Raw genomic sequence first — 18153 nt, 5'->3', positions numbered from 1 at the left:
TGGATAGTTCATAAGCTTCATTCTCCAGCCTGGTCCCATATCTGAGGGAGGAGTCACAGCTCCTCATCACACTCATGTCTTTGATTAGAGCTCACGGGTAAGCCTATCCCTCAGCCAACAGGACACCTTTGAGGACCTTTTCAAGTTGGGTCGCAAAGGTGAAGTTGGCACTCAAAGCTGAACAAAGAGCACGGGGCACAAGTCACAAAGTAAGTAGCCGATATTTAGTATTTACACTATTCTGCTACATTACACCAGCAATATTCATGAGGAGTAATACACCTGGCCAATGGGAATAGTTTGGGGTTGTCTGACGTGACTCCTGAATGGCCCTGAATTACTGCATATCAGTAGACAACAGATTACTTTAAATATAACTACATACTGATTTTGTGCTATTTAAATATAGAATTAAGATAATTTGGACAGCATCTTCGTTAAATTTACATGCATTCTTTTTTAGGATATAACTAAATAATGATTTTGTGGTATTGATCGTGCAATGATTGTTATAGCCAACAGTAAAAAAAAGTTTGAAGATTGTTGTTTCTAAACACAAATGGAGATGAAAATGTTTGATTCCCATTGGAATAGTTTTCAGAAAGATGAACAGAGACATCTGTTGGGCCAAAAAAATTCCTTTCAAAGTGGTTTTCTATTATCATGTAATGATGAAAGGATGCTACACCATCTGTTTTATTAGTTTGGAGCAATGTGTGTGACATGCAGCTTTTACATTGATCTATAAACGTAAACAATGTTTATTTTAGGCCATTATGTTATTTTTTTTTTGGTCCCACTTCACTCCACAGAAAGCAACTCTGGTCAATTATACTGGAGCGCAATTACTTGTAATGGGTTAGGAAAAAATATTCTCATAAAAATAGGTCAGAATTTATGGATTACTGAGAAAAAACAAAAACAAATAACATATTCCTAATCATTTTATTTTATAATTCTATACTGTTTTTCATAAAATGCATGTATGCATTTATGTCATAGACAATAACAAATGTTCATGTATAAATATATAAATGGATACTGATGACGAGATCAATAATTGATAACTTCTCAATATGCTGTTAACATGCAGGTCTATCCTTGTAAAAGGCAATCCAAAGAGCAGGGAAAGCAGGGTAAGGAAAAAAAGATAATTTAATAAGTCATAAAATCTGACATAAAAATTGTCAAAGCAGTAAGAGAAGCCTTGCTGCCATTAATGGGGGGTTGACATCTTAGGACACAAGACCCTTTTCAGGCCTCCCTTGGGCATATTAATAAATCAATCATATGTCTCAGTTGCTAGGCATGGCTATTTTTCATCTCCTACAAATATGGTTATCCCTGATAAGAAGCTGTCTGCAGATAAACTTATCTTGATGTACTGCTTACACTATAAATCAGCACCTATTTTATAGTTGTATGATTATCACACAGAACACAACCTCTATGTGTGTGTGTGTGTTGTTTTTTTTTTGTTTTTTTGTTTTTGTGTAATAGTTTCATATATTTGTGTATATATGTATATATAGTTATAAATATATATATATATATATATGTATATATATATATTATTTTATTATTTTTTTATTATTATTATTTTGTATTTGGATGCACATATATGCAACATATCACCTAGGCAACTGCTACACATAAATATTAAAAGGAAGCTAATGGCATAGTTTATGAAACCTTTCAATCTAGCTAAAATGCATCTGGGAATATTATTACTATCATAGGAGATTGTGGAGAAATAGAGCACTTGAAAAATGTTAGTACTCTGCATTTAAGATGAGAGTGTGCGTCAGAGGTGTTTTGATGGATAGTTTTATGAGGTATGTGACCTATACCAGACAAAAACATGCAGGGCTACATGCTACAGTATAGTGTTAACTGAGAAGCAAAGTCCTCAATTTACCGTGGCTTGAAATTACTACTCTACAGAATGTAGCAATTTTGATGCATCTTTATCATGCTATTCTCAATAACACTGTTCTTTGTGAATCAATTCCAAGCTACTACTGCATTTGCTGAATTTGATTATATACTTCAGAGATCTATGAATCTAGATTCAAGTATGTCAGTTTAGGTGTTTCATACAATATATAGCCACAAGTCCTGTAAGGTCACAATTAATGAAGCTTTTAGAAGCTTTAGAATCCCTTCCTGCCTCAATAAAAACCCTAGTTGTAATCCAAAGAATACATAATTGCTGCATATTTCTTGCTAACAATTTACAGCCACCACCTCCAGACACAATTATTGTCTCTATCTTCATTCTAAGAAACCCATCTAATAGAGACTTCAGGAGGTATGAGGTTTACTCGAAATGTGTCAGCATTACATTCCTGTAGCAGACATATTGCTTAAATCCCGAGGTTGCGGATCGGTGTAAGTGACACTGTTGCCAGCTCTTTTTCCTTCCTGTGACTTGTCCATGAATTACATTCTAGACAGTTGGAGTGTTCATGTTGCTGCAGAGAAAAGCTGACAGAAGTGCTTAGCTTAGCCCTGCTGCTAAGCTCCATGCTTCCTGCCTCAGGGAACAGACATGATCAGAGTCAAACATTCATTACGCTTCCTCATCAGAACCACGTCTAGCACTTTACCTTAATTTCACAAAAATCACTGCAACATCATCATCACATACACCTAAAGAACAGTAGGTAAAAAGTGAATTCACTTCAAACTTAAAATAACATTTTAAATTCCAAAAATGAAAATTAAAGTAAACGAATAATACGTTTAGACTGATTTGTGAACCAAATCAATGGTTCCATGAAAAAAATATAGTGAATTAAGTACTTGGTTAAATGTTATAATAAAGTTTAAATCATAGGTTTAATTTTCTGTTTGTTCTGTTTTCTGAGTATAGAGTTCTAAATAATGACAGAAATTTCATTTTGTAAATGATTTTGGCTGAACTATTCCTGCAAAACTGTTCAAATGTCATAATGATTTTTGATCCCACAGGACCGAGTTCCCTGAATCCCACGTGCCAAGATGAAATTTACAAAAAGTAAGGAAGAGGAGCCCACTGCTCCTGGGCAAGGTAGATATTCACTGAGAACCTTTTCAAAATCCATTGGTTTCATGTATGAAGTATCACAGCTTTTAAAATTATATTTTCATTCCTCAGTGGCCATTAAGAAGCGATCTAAAGTCCCAGGAGTAATGATCACACAGTTTGTGGAGGAAATCCCAGCAGGAAAAAGTCATCCAGACTTCTCCCGCAAACCCATCGCCTTGACTATTCAAGAAGGTACAGTACAGCAGCTCAACGCATCTGTAATACTCAAAGAAAAGACATTATGGCTGTGTTTCAGAAGTACTCAAATGACTTTGTTAAACCCTCCTCACAGGAAAGCTTGCCGTTTTCAAAGCCATCATCACTGGAAGTCCCACACCAACTGTGACATGGGCTCGAAACAATGGAGATGTATCTGATCCTGAAAGATATGTTGTTTCATATGATCCAGTCTTAGGAGAACATCAATTACAGGTGCCATAGTGTCTGCAACTTGTTTAATCGCATTCATTTGTCATTTAAATCTCATCTTATCCATGTATTGTTTCTAATTCTAACATACAGTAATTGATGTTGCACAATAGATGCCCAATGTTGGAGTTGATCAAGCCGACACATATAAATGTTATGCAAATAATGAATATGGACGTGCTTCAGTCACAGTCACACTCAATGTGATTGAAGGTCAGTACAAAACCTCCACCAATTGTACTTGGGAAATTTGTGTTAAGCAGAAAGTACAAGTAAAACAAGTAAATCAAATATCTGACTCGGCTGTGCTGAAAAAAAAAAAAAATTCATTTTTTTCAGTTGGGTTCAAGAAGAGCAAAGCAATGCAGGAAGCACGATTAGGTCGGTTTGCATTCAAGCCCTGAGTGAATCACTAAAGCACTAAATAACAAAATATTTTAAATGCAACCTCTCTTGCAGAATAAAGATGAATTTCGCAACTTTATGTATTTTCAGACCAACGAGAGAAAGCAGCAGCCGATTTAAAAAGGACCCTGAGGACCCGGTAAGTTCTTGCTGATCATACCAATGATGGTTCTAGCACAACTTGCATTCTGAATGGCCTGTTTATCTGTTTTTTGAAATGCAAAAGCAGTTGCATGTGTCCAGCCTGACCCTGGACGTCCTGGGAAAGGGTGTTCATGGTGTGTTGTGCTTTTGCAGAGCTGAACAAAAGGAGGAGAGGAAAGATGGAGAGGTTGATGAGAAATTTTGGGAACTGTTGCTGAGCGCTGATAAGAAAGATTACGAGCGCATCTGTGCTGAATACGGGGTGACGGACTTTCGCTGGATGTTGAAGAAACTGAACGAGAAGAAAAAGGAAATAGAGGAGCAGCAGTCGCAGGTGCATTTCAAATGAACAGTGAAAAAAGTATTACTGTATGTACTGTTTTTGCTAAGGTTTAACCAAATCCATCAAACTAAATAATAAATGTCACAGTTTTAAACATATAAATACACCAGCAGTGGAAATGAATTTGTTCTGTGAAATACCTCACCGGTCTCTATTACTATTTTTGCTCAAGAAGTGCATGTGCTAAATGCCTCTGAGGTGTCTTTTCAAAGTTTCGAAAGTATATTTTGAACTTGCTTTTCCTCCAACAGTACATTGAACACCTAAACAACCTGAGACATATTGAAATCAAGACACCCGGATGTGCCGAATTTGAATTTGAGATGGATCTCAAAGACCCCAATGCCAGAATCTTCCTCCTCAAGGTTAAGCAATAGACACATTTTCGATTACTTCATTTTGCAGTTAAAAAATGAAATGAAATTCATTTACAAAACATTTCTGCATTTTGTTTGTCTCAGGATGGTGTTATGGTTCCATTTAACACTGATACAGATGAGAAGCATTCTTTGCGTCAAGTCGGCAGGAAATTCATCTTTAGCGTACATGGTCTAAATGCAGAAGATGCTGGACTGTATCAAGTCGATATTGAGGGGGTCAATGTCTTCTCAACTGACTTTAAAAGTGAGCTTTAGGCATAGAACTATAAGCTAAATCTATCCATTAAATGTTATGAAATTAAAAGGATAGACAAAAATTTTGTCAGCATTTACTCAACCTAATATTTTTCCATCATGTTTAAGAATTTCTTTCTTCTGTGAAACACAATATTTTGGAGAATGCCTGAACTTTCCATATAATTGGATACAAGTGGATAACGATGTATACGTATATAAGACATGTAAGAAATATAAGAGATATGATTTATTTGTAGAACAACCTGAAACTTAAGTAATTATACAGTCGTGGCCAAAAGTTCTGAGAATTACATAAATATTGGAAATTGGAAAAGTTGCTGCTTAAGTTTTTATAATAGCAATTTGCATATACTCCAGAATGTTATGAAGAGTGATCAGATGAATTGCATAGTCCTTCTTTGCCATGAAAATTAACTTAATCCCAAAAAACCTTTGCATTTCATTGCTGTCATTAAAGGACCTGTTGAGATCATTTCAGTAATCATCTTGTTAACTCAGGTGAGAATGTTGACGAGCACAAGGCTGGAGATCATTATGTCAGGCTGATTGGGTTAGAATGGCAGACTTGACATGTTAAAGGGAGGGTGATGCTTGAAATCATGGTTCATTCCATTGTTAACCATGGTGACCTGCAAAGAAATGCGTGCAGCCATCATTGCAATGCATAAAAAATGGCTTCACAGGCAAGGATATTGTGGCTACTAAGATTGCACCTAAATCAACAATTTATAGGTTCATCAAGAACTTCAAGGAAAGAGGTTCAATTCTTGTAAAGAAGGCTTCAGGGCGTCCAAGAAATCCAGCAAGCGCCAGGATCGTCTCCTAAAGAGAATTCAGCTGCGGGATCGGAGTGCCACCAGTGCAGAGCTTGCTCAGGAATGGCAGCAGGCAGGTGTGAGCACATCTGCATGCACAGTGAGGCGAAGACTTTTGGAAGATGGCGTGGTGTCAAGAAGGGCAGCAAAGAAGCCACTTCTCTCCAACAAAAACATCAGGGACAGATTGACCTTCTGCAGAAAGTATAGTGAATGGACTGCTGAGGACTGGGTCAAAGTCATATTCTCAGATGAAGCCCCTTTCCGATTGTTTGGGGCATCTGGAAAAAGGCTTGTCCGGAAAAGAAAAGGTGAGAGCTACCATTAGTCCTGTGTCATGCCAACAGTAAAAGCATCCTGACACCATTCATGTGTGGGGTTGCTTCTCATCCAAGGGAGTGGGCTCACTCACAATTCTGCCCAAAAACACAGCCATGAATAAAGAATGGTACCAAAACACCCTCCAACAGCAACTTCTTCCAACAATCCAACAACAGTTTGGTGAAGAACAATGCATTTTCCAGTACGATGGAGCACCGTTCCATAAGGCAAAAGTGATAACTAAGTGGCTCGGGGACCAGAATGTTGAAATCTTGGGTCCATGGCCTGGAAACTCCCCAGATATTAATCCCATTGAGAACTTGTGGTCAATCCTCAAGAGGCGGGTGGACAAACAAAAACCCACTAATTCTGACAAACTCCAAGAAGTTATTATGAAAGAATGAGTTGCTATCAGTCAGGATTTGGCCCAGAAGTTGATTGAGAGCATGCCCAGTCGAATTGCAGAGGTCCTGAAAAAGAAGGGCCAACACTGCAAATACTGACTCTTTGCATAAATGTCATGTAATTGTCGATAAAAGCCTTTGAAACGTATGAAGTGCTTGTAATTATATTTCAGTACATCACAGAAACAACTGAAACAAAGATCTAAAAGCAGTTTAGCAGCAAACTTTTTGAAAACTAATATTTATGTAATTCTCAAAACTTTTGGCCACGACTGTACACTGATATCAGCACATTAGCTTTCAATTCTCATCTGCATTCAAATTCAAAACATTCAAATAAAGGGAAAATTATAAGTCAACAGTACTTTAAATTTCTGTATTTGGAATGCAGATTCATGCAAAATGTCTTCTTTTGTGTTTCACAGAAAAGAAAATGCAATCAGATAGAACAACATGAGTGTCAACATGAATTTTCATTTCAGAATTAATTATGTCTTTAACTGTACGAAAAAAATTGGTGTGCTGACTACTATTTGAAAGATATTTATTTAGTACTATTGTAATATTTATTTGACTTGAATAAAAACAAATAATTTATATGTTATCATATAAAGTACAGTTTTATGTTAAAGCATGCTTTTGTTCCTGTCTCTTCCTTTTCAGTTCCAGCGGTAGACTTCTTGGTAAAGATTCAGGAAGTGAAGGCTGTGGAAAGAGAGGATGCCGTGTTTGAGTGTGTCTTATCTGCTCCGCTCCCGAAGATCTCTTGGCTAGGCAAGAACGTCGCCCTGGAACAGGGTGAAAAGTATGACATCTCTGTCTCTGAGGACATGCTAATCCATAGACTGGTGGTGAAGGACTGTATGCAAGTGGACAAAGGCATCTACGCAGCTGTGGCTGGAATGAAGTCTTGTAACGCCTGGCTGATAGTGGAGGGTAAGATCAAATTCAGACATCACCCACATTTAGTAGATCAATTCATAAACAAGTGTGCTGATCCTCGCATTTACAGGAAAAGTTATGTGAGAAATATTCATAAACTAATGTAATTCCAATTTACACATTTAAATTATCACTTCATTGATTCAGAGCGTATCTGATTCATAAATTCAAAATTAGAATATTTTGTTCTAATGAATGAACAATTAAATGAACATTGATTGCTGCAATTACACCGTTTCAGTATAGACAGACCTGACAAGCACTAATATGTAATTCAATCTTAAACCACAAAATTGGCCATTTCAATAAAATGTTTTAAATCTTAATGAATAAGAAGCACAAAAGAAAACTAATTGCTTGCATTGTTCGAATGGCCATTTATGTCCATCATATCACTGAGAGCAGGATGTACATGTGCAGTCATGTAGACATCCAGCAAGTTTTCCACTCAATGGCCAGAATATTAACACCTCATTCCTATGTTGGTCTGCCCTTGGAACAGCTGACCCAGATCCGAACCAGAGGGGCAAGAAGGGAGCACGCAAAACCACTCAAGCAGGAGGTGGAGGCACAGACCTGATCAGGATCGCGGCAGAGCAGCAGGAGAAGCTGCAGAAGGAGCGAGAGGAGAGGATAGAGCAGCTGAAACAGATTCAGGCTGAAAAAGCTGCTGCCATTGAGGAAGAGAAACCAGCAGAAGAAGAAAAAACAGCTGAGGAAGATACTGCTGCCCCAGAACCGCCAAAACCAAAGGCTAAACCTAAACCCAAACCCAAGCCTAAACCAGAAACCAAAACAGACTCTGAAGGCAAAGAAGAAGAGCCTGAACCTGAGCCAGAGATGGAGGAGGAACAACCAGAATCAGAGAAAGCTGCTCCACCACCACCAGAGGCACCCAGTGAGGAGCCAAGGAAGAGAGTGAGAACTGGGCCTTTGGTCCCAGACACCATTGTTGGTAAGATTACTGTACTGACTTACCATTTCCATCAGCATGATTCTTTTGACTATGTGTAATACACAATAAAAGTCAGTCAATAATAGTGATGGACATGCAGTATGTTTATGATTCACTAAAAAGAACCAGCTCATATATATCAATAGCTTGAGGTTTAGGCTTTAATAGTCATGCTGTTATGTGCTTTAATAGTCATGCTGTTATGTTTTTTAGTTATTTGCTCAAGACTTCTCTAGCCGCACAGCATTTTCCGTGCCGAACAGTAATGCTGGAACAGAGTATACACAGAGTGTTTTCGGAACGTGTTCCATCTGCATCAGCAGAAAAATGCATATAAAAAAACCTTTCCCCAACCTTATTTTTGGTAGAACTTGCCAATGCATATTTTTTCTGATGATATTAGTTGAAGTTTAATATAACCTTTAAACTGTGGTCATTGTACCTGTTGTTCAGATCCAGGAGTTCACTTCACCAGTGGACTGTCAGATGTCCATGCCATCATTGGTCAGTCAGCAGAAATGGTGTGCAAACTTAGTAGTGAAAAGTGTGATGGCATTTGGTATAAAGATGGAAAAGAGGTAAGCACAGGTTTTTAATGCTTAAAGTCCCAGTGTAATAATTAACAATACCCAAATAAATAAATATTATTCATTTAGAACAGTGATTTTATTAAGTAATAATTCTGTTGAAATATCTGTATAGATAACAGCCACAGACAAACTAAAGATCGTCAAAGATGGCGCAGTCCATAAACTAATTGTATCAAACTGCACAGAGGATGACAGTGGAAAGTACCGCTTTGAGGCAGATGGACGTAAAACTGAGGCGATGTTGGTCGTGGAAGGTAATTAACATTATATGTACAAAATATAGAGTTGCATTTTCTGGCAAGTAAGAAACTTTAAAAGTAAACTCTCTTGTGTATTCTGTCTCAGACCCACCAAGGATCAATCAAGATGACTTGGCTAAATTCGCAGAGCCTGTGATAATCAAGGTTGGCCAAAATGCAACTTTCAAAATGGACTTTGTAGGTCGCGAGCCAATGAAAGTGCAGTGGTACAATGAGGGTGAAGAGATGCTTGAGGATAATCACATCAGGATTGAGAAGTCAGATAGTCACAGTCGCCTTCTACTTGTGAAATGTCAACGCAAAGACAGTGGAGAAATAAAGCTGAAGCTCAAAAATGAGTTTGGAACCATTGAGGCCCTTTCAAGACTCATCGTTCTAGGTTGGTACATGAAAAGCCACATTCGTATGTAATAGTAAAAAGAAATGTATAAAACCTGTTCCCAATGGAATTTACAAATATAATCCAATTCATAATCCACAAGACATTGGTATACACCACCGTGTACAAATACCATCAAAAACCCAATATTTCTTTCTTGTAAAAAATTATACAGTAGGTGGACCCTGTTGCAAAATACACTCACCTAAAGGATTATTAGGAACACCTGTTCAATTTCTCATTAATGCAATTATCTAATCAACCAATCATATGGCAGTTGCTTCAATGCATTTAGGGGTGTGGTCCTGGTCAAGACAATCTCCTGAACTCCAAAACTGAATGTCAGAATGGGAAAGAAAATTTTAGATTTTGAAACCTAAGTCGATGTGGGGTGACCAGTGGTAGATGAGTGTTTGGGTATCTGCTCAGTTACTGGGATTTTCACGTACAACCAGTTCTAGGGTTTACCAAGAATGGTGTGAAAAGGGAAAAACATCCAGTATGCAGCAGTCATGTGGCGAAAATGCCTTGTTGATCCTAGAGGTCAGAGGAGAATGGGCCGAATGATTCAAGCTGATAGAAGAGCAACTTTGACTGAAATAACCACTCATTACAACCGAGGTATGCAGCAAAGCATTTGTGAAGCCACAACACGCACAACCTTGAGGCGGATGGGCTACAACAGCAGAAGACCCCACTGGGTACCACTCATCTCTACTACAAATAGGAAAAAGAGGCTACAATTTGCACGAGCTCACCAAAATTGGACATTCAGATGGTAGAGTCAGAATTTGGCGTAAACAGAATGAGAACATGGATCCATCATGCCTTGTTACCACTGTGCAGGCTGGTGGTGGTGGTGTAATGGTGTGGGGGATGTTTTCTTGGCACAGTTTAGGCCCCTTAGTGCCAATTGGGCATTGTTTAAATGCCATGGCCTACCTGAGCATTGTTTCTGACCATGTCCATCTCTTTATGACCACAATGTATCCATCCTCTGATGGCTACTTCCAGCAGGATCATGCACCATGTCACAAAGCTCGAATCATTTCAAATTGGTTTCTTGAACATGACAGTGAGTTCACTGTACTAAAATGGCCCCCACAGTCACCAGATCTCAACCCAATAGAGCATATTTGGGATGTGGTGGAACGGGAGCTTCGTGCCCTGGATGTGCATCCCTCAAATCTCCATCAACTGCAAGATGCTATCCTATCAATATGGGCCAACATTTCTAAAGAATGCTTTTAGCACCTTGTTGAATCAATGCCACATAGAATTAAGGCAGTTCTGAAGGCGAAAGGGGGTCAAACACAGTATTAGTATGGTGTTCCTAATAATCCTTTAGGTGAGTGTACACACAAGCAGGCCTTCGTCAGGGTTAATTTCTTTCTTGTAATTCAGATAAACCCACCAACCCAATGGGACCTGCTGAAGTATTAGAAGCCTCAGCATCTTGTGTGGAGTTCAAGTGGAGATCCCCAAAGGACGATGGCGGTTCTCCTATAAAAAACTACTATATTGAGCGTAATCAGATTGGACGCAACACCTGGACGAAGATTGGAAATATCCCTAGAGAGCCCCATTACAAGGACACTGATGTGGACCATGGGAGGAGGTACTGCTATCGCATCAGGGCCGTGACTGCAGAGGGTACCAGTGATGTTTTTGAGACAAATGACATCCAGGCTGGCACCAAAGGTGAGGTTACATGTGTTTAGATCTTAAATAGCATTACAATGTAACTGAAAATGTAAGCAAACACTCATTATCATAGAAACTGTCACATATAAAATTTGTTCCAGCATATCCTGGACCACCATCTACACCCAAAGTGGTCAGTGCCTTTAAGAACTGCATCACTTTGGCATGGTCACCTCCCACCAACACTGGTGGAACCAACATTGTTGGCTACAATATAGAGAAACGCAAACAGGGCAGCAACATATGGGGTCAAGTGAACCTCCCTGATGAGCCAATCAAAGGTTTTTATCTTTATGTTTCATAGATCTCATAGTTCTGATATACTTTTTGAACAGCCATTTAGTGAGTTTTTTAAAACATGCTAGGCTTTTGCTTATGCCTGTTTCACTCATTGTCTTCTCCAGGCAAACAGTATGATGTGAAAGATGTTATTGAAGGAATGGAATATGAATTCCGTGTGTCAGCCATCAACCTTTCTGGTGCTGGAGAACCAAGCACACCCTCTGAATTTGTGATAGCCAGAGATCCAAAAAGTAAGTCAACAACACTCAAATATTTATCACATTAACACATTTTATAAGCATTTTTATGATATAAAATCTGCTGGAATAAAACACAAAGGAACAAGAAAAAAATTATAATTCAACAACTGAACTTCCTTGACCTTTTTGTGCTTCAATTTGGGATTGCAGAACCCCCTGGTAAAGTCATTGACCTGAAAGTCACAGATTCCACCTATACCTCTTTGTCTTTGAGTTGGACTAAACCGAAGGAGGAGGAAGGTGTCCAGGATGAAGCTAAAGGTTATTTTGTGGAATTAAGACCAGCTGAGAACACAGAATGGGGTCGCTGCAACTCAAACCCGCTCATTGCAACTTCCTATACAATTCTTGGCCTCAAGTCTATGGCTATGTACTGGGTCCGAGTGGTTGCAACCAACGAAGGAGGTGATGGGGAACCCCGAGATCTGGACAACTACATCATTGCCATGCCTCCACCAGGTATAATATGATTTCATATATATATATATATATATATATATATATACATACATATATATATATATACATATATATACATATATAATGTGTACACTACCAGTCAAAAGGTGGATGCACCTCACTGATTGTACATTTCTTTCTACATTTAACTTACATATATGCATTTTCAAAAGCTTTTACCCAAAGCAGTTCAAAGGCTTTAAAATCCCTTTGCATGAATGCTTGAAAATATTTTTGTAAATAATTATAAATTGCATTTTCTTTACAAACCTTAAATGTTGAATTTATTTAATGGTTCATAATTTATACTTGGATGATTTGGACCAGGTAAAAGAAAAATCAACCAACAAGTGCCCAGTATGGGTGTTAACTTTTTTTTTAATTTTGCTTAAAAAACATCCCATCATGCCTTTCATGAAGCTGTGAGTTTCATAGTTTTGATGACTTTACTATTAATCTAAAATTTGGAAAGTAGTACTAATAAAAATGAGTGTGTATCCAAACTTTTGACTTACTGCATTGTTGCAAGTATTTGTTAACATTATTGTTACATCAACATTAATTTGCTACTCCTCAAATCTCTTTTTCAGTAAGGCCAAATTTCACCAATCGCAAAATGAAGAGCTTTATGGTTGTGAGAGCTGAAAATTCTGCTCGGGTCAACATAAATTTTGAGGTATTCCAATGCTATAGAATGAAATGGTGGTATTTACTAAACAAGCATTTTCCTATCCTCGGATGTCTTATCTACTGATTTTAATAAAATATTAACTCTCATATCCAGGCATCCCCAATGCCAACTATAATCTGGCTGAAAGATGGAATGCCTGTGTCCAAACGTGTAACTGTGAGCAATACAGATGGGATGTCCCAGCTCCTGATTCCCAGTGCCGAGCGTTCTGACAGCGGGATCTACACCATCATAGTCAAGAACATAGTGGGTCAGGAGATGTTCAGTGTTGAGATCAGAGTGACGGGTGAGAGAGCCAATCACATCAAGCCTGAAATCTAATTTGCCTACTGCAATTTTGCACGCAGAATGTGTCTCCAGATAAACACACGTTTGTCCTGGAACAATATCAACCAATCTTATTTTAGTGTTCGACTTGCAAAATCTTCAGAAATTATTCAACCATTTTAAGTGGTTGTTATTATCTGTTCCAGGACCAAAAACTTGTTTATCAAAGAACGCATCCTACTTGGCAAAATCTCTAAAATAATATTAAGCGAAATTATGGATTGTGTGGATACCTGGCATGTTTGCAGATGATCCAAAGCCACCTGGCCCAGTGTGGCTGGAAGAAAATGTCCCTGGCACATTGACTGTTTCTTGGGAACCATCTCCTGATGAGAAACGAGATGATCACTTGCACTATATGGTGATGAAACGGGACTCCATCAAACACACCTGGCATACAGTCGCTGACCGCTTGTTCAACAACAACTTTACAGCAGTCAACATCATGCCTGGAAGGGAATATAACTTCCGTGTGTATGCCAAAAATGACATAGGCCTCTCAGAACCATCTGAGTCCCTGACATGGGGCATTGTAAAGAAGAAAGGTGAGCTGGGTTGTACTTCTACCTCTTGGTCCACTCTCGATGAAGAATATTAAATCTGCTCCTTGAAAATCTTTGTTCCATTTAGCACGCTTTCTTATCTCCTGCAGAAAAGTTCAGTCTCAACTTAGCCCCATCCAAACCTTGCAACTTGGACTCTGCTCCCATTTTCACAGTTCCCCTGAAGATGCACGCTACCCCGGAGAAATATGAGTGCTACATGAGCTGTGCAGTGAGAGGTGACCCCATACCTCATGTCACATGGTACCACAACAATGTCAGCCTCAACACTGACACCAACTACTACATCACTAACACCTGTGGAGTGTGCTCCATGCTCATCTTGAGAGTCAGTGCCAAAGACAACGGAGAATACAAAGTAGTGGCAGAAAACTCTTTAGGCCATGCTGAGTGCAGCACACAGCTGACAATCTTAGGTATGTTGTCAGAATATGTTTGAAAACACCAGCTGTAGTTTGGCTTTGCGTACATGTAAGTGTACATATACGTTGAGCTACTATATACTCTATACCTATAAATAAGTTTGTGCATGAACGTAAATTAAATAAATATGTATTTACTGTTGTTCAAAAGTTTGTTTGGTAAAACAATGTTTTTTAAAAGTAGTCTCTTGTGCTTAACTGCCTCTATTTGATCAAAAATATAATAAAACAGTAAAATTCTAAAATATTATAAAACATTTACAGTAACTGGTTTCTATTTAAATATATATTCAAATGTAATTTATTCATGTGGTGCAAAGCCTACTTTTCAGCAGCCATTACTGCAGTCTTCAGTGTCGCATGATTCTTCAGAAATCATTCTAATGTGCTGATTTGTAACCTTCCTTATTATCAGTCTTGAAAACAATGCTGCTTAATATTTATAGAAGCCACAAAGAATGTAAAAATACAGAGAAATATAAAAATGTCTTAATTTTTATTTATTTATTTTATTTTTTATTTTTTTATTTTTTTGGATCAACCATTTAAACATTCTGCTGGTTGGGAAAAGTATTATAATTATTGTATCCTTAAGCAATAATTTAATTTCTGCTTTTTCATTTTTCAGAGTGAAATATCTGTGTGACATCTGGAAGACTCCTCTGACTCATCTTCAGTTTATAAATGTAAACATAATTGAGCTTGGCATTTACCTGTATTAATGTCAGCTGCACATGTTTGACTTTGTTTTGAGTCAAGTACAGTATTTTGTTTGTTTCAAATCATTTATGCTACTTGTTTTGTCATTTGATCATTGTATTTCCTTGTCTGTTATTTGCCATCATTGACTGCCATCACTAATAAAAAACAGTGAATTAAATGTATCTATTCCCACAAATTTACTGTTGATAAAACTGTATAAAGCCACATTTGTGACAAATATTTGTCTTCAAATTTATCTAATACTATTATGTTGTACGTGACCCCACTAGGGCAAAGGTTATAAACACTTAAACGTGACAACAAGTAACATTTGCTCTTAATAGCTAGTAAACCTGCTTGCAAATGTCAGTGCTGTGCAATAACTTTCCCTGTAAATATTTGAAGCTAGCCATAAACCATGATCATAAAAAAATCCCTCCAACCTCCAACCAGTGAAGATTGTTGAAATCTCCCCAAAGGTAAAAGCATTTCCAAAATCAGTACAAAATATGTTACTCTGAGGCATTTTCAAATAAATGTCACCAAATGCAAGGGGAAAAAAAGGCATAAAAGTGTTTTATTTTTCATAGACCTGGCCTTGGTTCTTGCTTTATAGCTTTCCATTATTAACTTTCCCCTACAGGGACGAAAGTGTGTGCTGGTAGTAAATGGGAAATGCATATAAACCTGGTGGCAGATGTCTGGGTTAGCATGTACTGGGGTCAGAGAGGGACTAAGTCAGTGGACAGATGGCAGTGCCTCTGCAGACAGGGAGTGGCCACTCGTAGTTTGAAGAACTCTAAGAGCACATATATGTGAAAATCTGTCAGCATGCAACAAGAAGAAAGCATTCACAATCTAGTGCTATTATGTCAAATGAAAGTATTGCCTGTCCCTAACATTATTTACTGCTGAATCTGGAGCTTGACGGGGCAATAAATGCTTTCAAAGACATACTAGGCCTGACCAAGCACTAAAACGAATACTACCCTTCCTAAAATATCTGTCCTTCCAACTGCGTATGCACAATATGTACATATTAAAGTGTTTATTAAAAACAAATGGAAATAATTCTTCAAAATAATTGCAGGACAAATGAACCTTGTCACGTGGGTTCTGGCTATTATTTGTAAATGGATAAACAACACACAACAGATAACGGTAGCCAATGGTTCAGAGAACTGACCAAAGCTGCGTAAATTAACTGATTAGCTCAAGTGCGCTTTATTGATGCTTAGAGTTGTTTGCCTGCATTGTTAAACATATGATATGTTGTAACATAAGTTGAACTGTCTGCAAAACTTGTAAGTTATTTACAAAATAAAATGAATTCTAATTATTTTTTGTCAAATGAAACTTTTGGTAAAACAACCATGGTAAAAAGTTCAGTTGTTTTATGCATTGAAGAATTAAAGAGTATGAACATTTCCTAAAATTTGTATTATTATAAAACTTGTAAGGGAAAATGTGCAGTCAGTTTTCACAAACACCCAGTGGGGTTGAATTGAAGCATAATGATCGGCTCTCTTTACATTATCTTAATAATTATATGGCTACTTACCAAATATATAAATAAACAGACATTAAAACAAATTAAATTATTAAATTATTAATGAGATATTTAAATTATTAATGTAAGAAGGAAGAGACTGCACAGTGATATGAATGTGGGGACAATGTGATATATATATAAAAAATTTAAACATTATTTTAAATTGTAATAACAGTAAAAAAGTTAAATTTAAAAACAGTAATATTGTGAAATATTATTACAATTTAAAATAATGTTTAATTTTTTTATATATATATATATATCACATTGTCCCCACATTCATATCATTTTATGCTTCATTTCAGAATTCTTGGATTAATAAAATGTTTTAAAAAAAGAAAATAATTTATTCAAAATACTAATCTTTTGTAACAATGCACACTATACCATTCAATTTTTTTTTAAAGGAATTAATACTTTTATTCAGCATGGATACAAAAATATAACTGGCTAATCAAAGTTGATTATATCACAGAGCAATGTAATAAAAACAAGAATTATTACTAAAGCAAAAACAGCAAATATAAAGACAGTTAATGGCATAAAAATTATTTATGCTGGGCAGTTTTTAGCAATGACATGCATTTTGAGCCTTGCTGGGATGAGGTAATTTGATATTAACCCGAGACTTCTTGAGGCAACCTATAGGGTTAACTGCCATGGTCAAGGGTTCAGATATAATACTTCAGTTGTGGATCTCAGCCTATTCCTAATTTAGCACAAATGCCCAGATTTGGAAGTGCTATAATACTGTTTAACTGCAGATGCATTTTGTCGATTTGTAGAACGTGAGACACACATGAATAATTTCCCAAAACGTATTACTGAAACATAAACAACATCAGAGCCTCAGACTGCTTGCCTCTTTATTTTGGAAATGACTAATTTAGACCACTCATAATAGAAAGGTCATCTGTAATTTACATAACAGGTGTCACACTGTCCTCAGCAGTGTTCATGGCTGCCATAATATAATTTATTAATAAACCAGTAGGAGTCCTCGGCTTGTATATATGAAATGGTTTCAAGAGATAGTTCCCTTTTTAAGCTCTAAATAACTGACATTAAATGTATGGTCATATTCATATTTAGAGAAACATAATTTATCCTTATATATATATATATATATTTTTTTTTTTTTCACCGACTTAATACACCAACTAACAGAAATCTATTACTTCTCTGTGAGGATTTAGGGAATGTTATATTATGCAAACAGGCTTAACATTTTAATCAGCACAGACGGTAATGGCAAACAATCTATAATCTAGAAGATCTATTTATAATCACCCTATTCTGTCCATTTATTTCTATATTTATTTGAGTTCTTTTTCTCACTGTTTTAACAGTATAGAGCACAAAAGATTTTAAAAAGCCATCCCTCATATATTCCATTTCCCAGGTCTTTTCTGTATTCTTATCCCTTGTGCTGCGCATCACATCACATATAGATGTGCAAAAATCTCTTATCATCCTGAGGACTCCGTTTTGGCCCC

At 37.0% G+C, this 18153-nt stretch overlaps 1 protein-coding gene across 3 annotated transcripts; it reads left to right on the top strand.

The window, feature by feature from the left end:
- The first annotated feature begins 56 nt into the window (after positions 1–56).
- Positions 57–16285, top strand: LOC109071656 (immunoglobulin-like and fibronectin type III domain-containing protein 1). 3 transcript variants are annotated; one of them, XM_042726429.1, is made up of 25 exons: positions 96–209; positions 1094–1136; positions 2974–3052; positions 3140–3262; positions 3363–3502; positions 3613–3712; positions 3839–3880; positions 3995–4043; positions 4202–4382; positions 4643–4756; positions 4853–5015; positions 7233–7505; positions 8014–8466; positions 8920–9044; positions 9169–9310; positions 9402–9695; positions 11100–11396; positions 11501–11680; positions 11804–11932; positions 12092–12400; positions 12991–13076; positions 13185–13377; positions 13667–13963; positions 14071–14397; positions 15032–16282. In XM_042726429.1, the coding sequence occupies exons 3-25, from the start codon at positions 3004–3006 to the stop codon at positions 15034–15036; spliced, it is 4071 nt and encodes a 1356-aa protein (XP_042582363.1). In that variant the 5' UTR covers positions 96–209; positions 1094–1136; positions 2974–3003; the 3' UTR covers positions 15037–16282. The 3 variants fall into 3 exon arrangements, with proteins under 3 accessions (XP_042582365.1, XP_042582362.1, XP_042582363.1); XM_042726431.1 differs by lacking the exon at positions 1094–1136 and having other exon boundaries at positions 57–209; positions 14137–14397; positions 15032–16285; XM_042726428.1 differs by lacking the exon at positions 1094–1136 and having other exon boundaries at positions 57–209.
- The last annotated feature ends 1868 nt before the right edge of the window (positions 16286–18153 follow it).

The sequence above is a fragment of the Cyprinus carpio genome, chromosome B6 (assembly GCF_018340385.1).
Source record: "Cyprinus carpio isolate SPL01 chromosome B6, ASM1834038v1, whole genome shotgun sequence".
In the NCBI taxonomy this organism is placed as follows: domain Eukaryota; kingdom Metazoa; phylum Chordata; class Actinopteri; order Cypriniformes; family Cyprinidae; genus Cyprinus; species Cyprinus carpio.
Note: the sequence above shows the minus strand (reverse complement) of the source record. Positions and strands in the feature narration are given on the sequence as shown.